Source organism: Scylla paramamosain, unplaced genomic scaffold (genome assembly GCF_035594125.1).
Source record: "Scylla paramamosain isolate STU-SP2022 unplaced genomic scaffold, ASM3559412v1 Contig1, whole genome shotgun sequence".
NCBI classification, from domain to species: Eukaryota; Metazoa; Arthropoda; class Malacostraca; order Decapoda; family Portunidae; genus Scylla; species Scylla paramamosain.
Genome location: NW_026973666.1, coordinates 4,538,313 through 4,540,000, shown reverse-complemented (window position 1 = coordinate 4,540,000; position 1,688 = coordinate 4,538,313). Strand labels below are relative to the sequence as shown.

General features: G+C 35.5%; 1 protein-coding gene across 3 annotated transcripts in view; it reads right to left on the bottom strand.

Annotated features, from left to right (window-relative positions):
* The window catches only part of LOC135095837 (PAS domain-containing protein cky-1-like), a 25,372-nt gene extending 23,893 nt beyond the window's left edge, over positions 1–1,479 (bottom strand). For all 3 annotated transcript variants that reach the window (XM_063996965.1, XM_063996966.1, XM_063996968.1), the window contains exon 1: positions 1,164–1,479. In XM_063996965.1, the coding sequence (XP_063853035.1) occupies positions 1,164–1,189 (26 nt within the window). In that variant the 5' untranslated portion in view covers positions 1,190–1,479. The remainder of the gene's footprint in view (positions 1–1,163) is intronic.
* Between the last annotated feature and the right edge of the window lie 209 nt (positions 1,480–1,688).

Here is a 1,688-nt window from a genome sequence, read left to right as displayed (position 1 = left end):
ACTTACTCCCAGGAACAGATGGTGTGAATTGGGTGAAGATTTAAACAAGATCTCATAAATACAGGATTAAAATAGAGAATTGTGAAGTTAGTGAAGAGTTTAGGCATTAAAGAACACAAAAGAACACAAAGGAAAGGTTATATAGGAGAAAATAAAGGAGTTTGACACATAAGATAAACAAAAGACTATATAGGAGAAAATAATGAACTTAGGCAAATATTTAGACGTCAGTGAAGGTTATACAAAAGAAAATGAAGGAGTTTGATAGATTTAGACACATACGATAAACAGAAGACTATATAGAAGAAAATAATGAAGTTAGACAAATAATTAGACGTCATAGATTACAATTGAAAGATTATATAGAAGAAATTGAATGATTTTGCCAGATTAAAATATGAGATGGATAGAAAATTATGTAGATTAGATTATTAGATTATAAGATTAGATAGAAAATTGTATAGGGAAGATTGATGAAGTTAGACAAATATTTAGGCATCATTGAACACAAATAGACTATAATAGATGGAAATAAAGGATTAAATAGTTGGAATACTCAGAGAAGGGAACAAAAATTCTTAGGAAATATTTTTTATAGAAGGAAATGAATAAGTTGAAAAGATGATTGTTAGAAAACGTAGGAAAATATAGAATGAAATTGTGGAAAAGTAAAGGGTTATGGAAAGTATATAAACATAGATGAAGAAAATAATAGAGGAAATATATAAAAGGAAAAAAGAAGTAATGAAAACCTTAGATAACTTAAAAAAAATATATATATGAAAAAAACACCAAGATATTCAGACTTGACAAACAAACAAATAAATAAACAAATAAATAAATAGATAAATGAAAAGGAACACTACTTAAAAAGAAAGGCAGAAAAAACACTTGTGATAAATAAATAAACAAATAAACAAATAAATAGATAAATAAATAACTCCCCCCAAAAAAAACTAAATAAATAAGAAAAGAAGAAGAAGAAGAGAAATGAAAAAGAAAACGGCATCTAAACAGAATCTAAATAAAATAAACACACACACACACACACACACACACACACACACACACACACACACACACACACACACACACACACACACACACACACACACACACACACACACACACACACACACACACACACACACACACACACTTACCTGCACATTTGAATAATCTCCTGCATCTGAATGAGTGACAAAACACAATCAGAATACGTGAGTGAAGGCAGCCAGACAGCCAGACAGCCAGACAGCCAGCCAGCCAGCCAGACAGCCAGACAGCCAGACAGCCAGACAGCCAGGTAGACAAACAGACAGCCAGTTAGCTAGGTAGTCAGTCAGTCATGCGAGTGTCTAACAGAACTCTTGCCATCAGAGGCTCGCGCGGCACAAGGACAGCGTGACTTGTTGGGAGAAAAGAGCTTTGAAAATATGTTTGCTTCTACACCACGAGCTAGACACACACTGATCTTTCCTCTCCTTCCCTGCCCCTATATTCCTAAACCCCGCCTCCTGGGTATGCCTTCCCTCTCCCTCATTGGCTCCCAGGGTCTCATCTCCGCGCTCTCATTGGCTGGGGCTTGGCAGTGGGCGTGGTTTTGAAAGAAAAGGGGTCTCAAAGGGGTCTCTCTCGCTCTTTCTCATGGATGTGTTTAGGATGTGAGGGAAGTTTAAGGGTCTAAA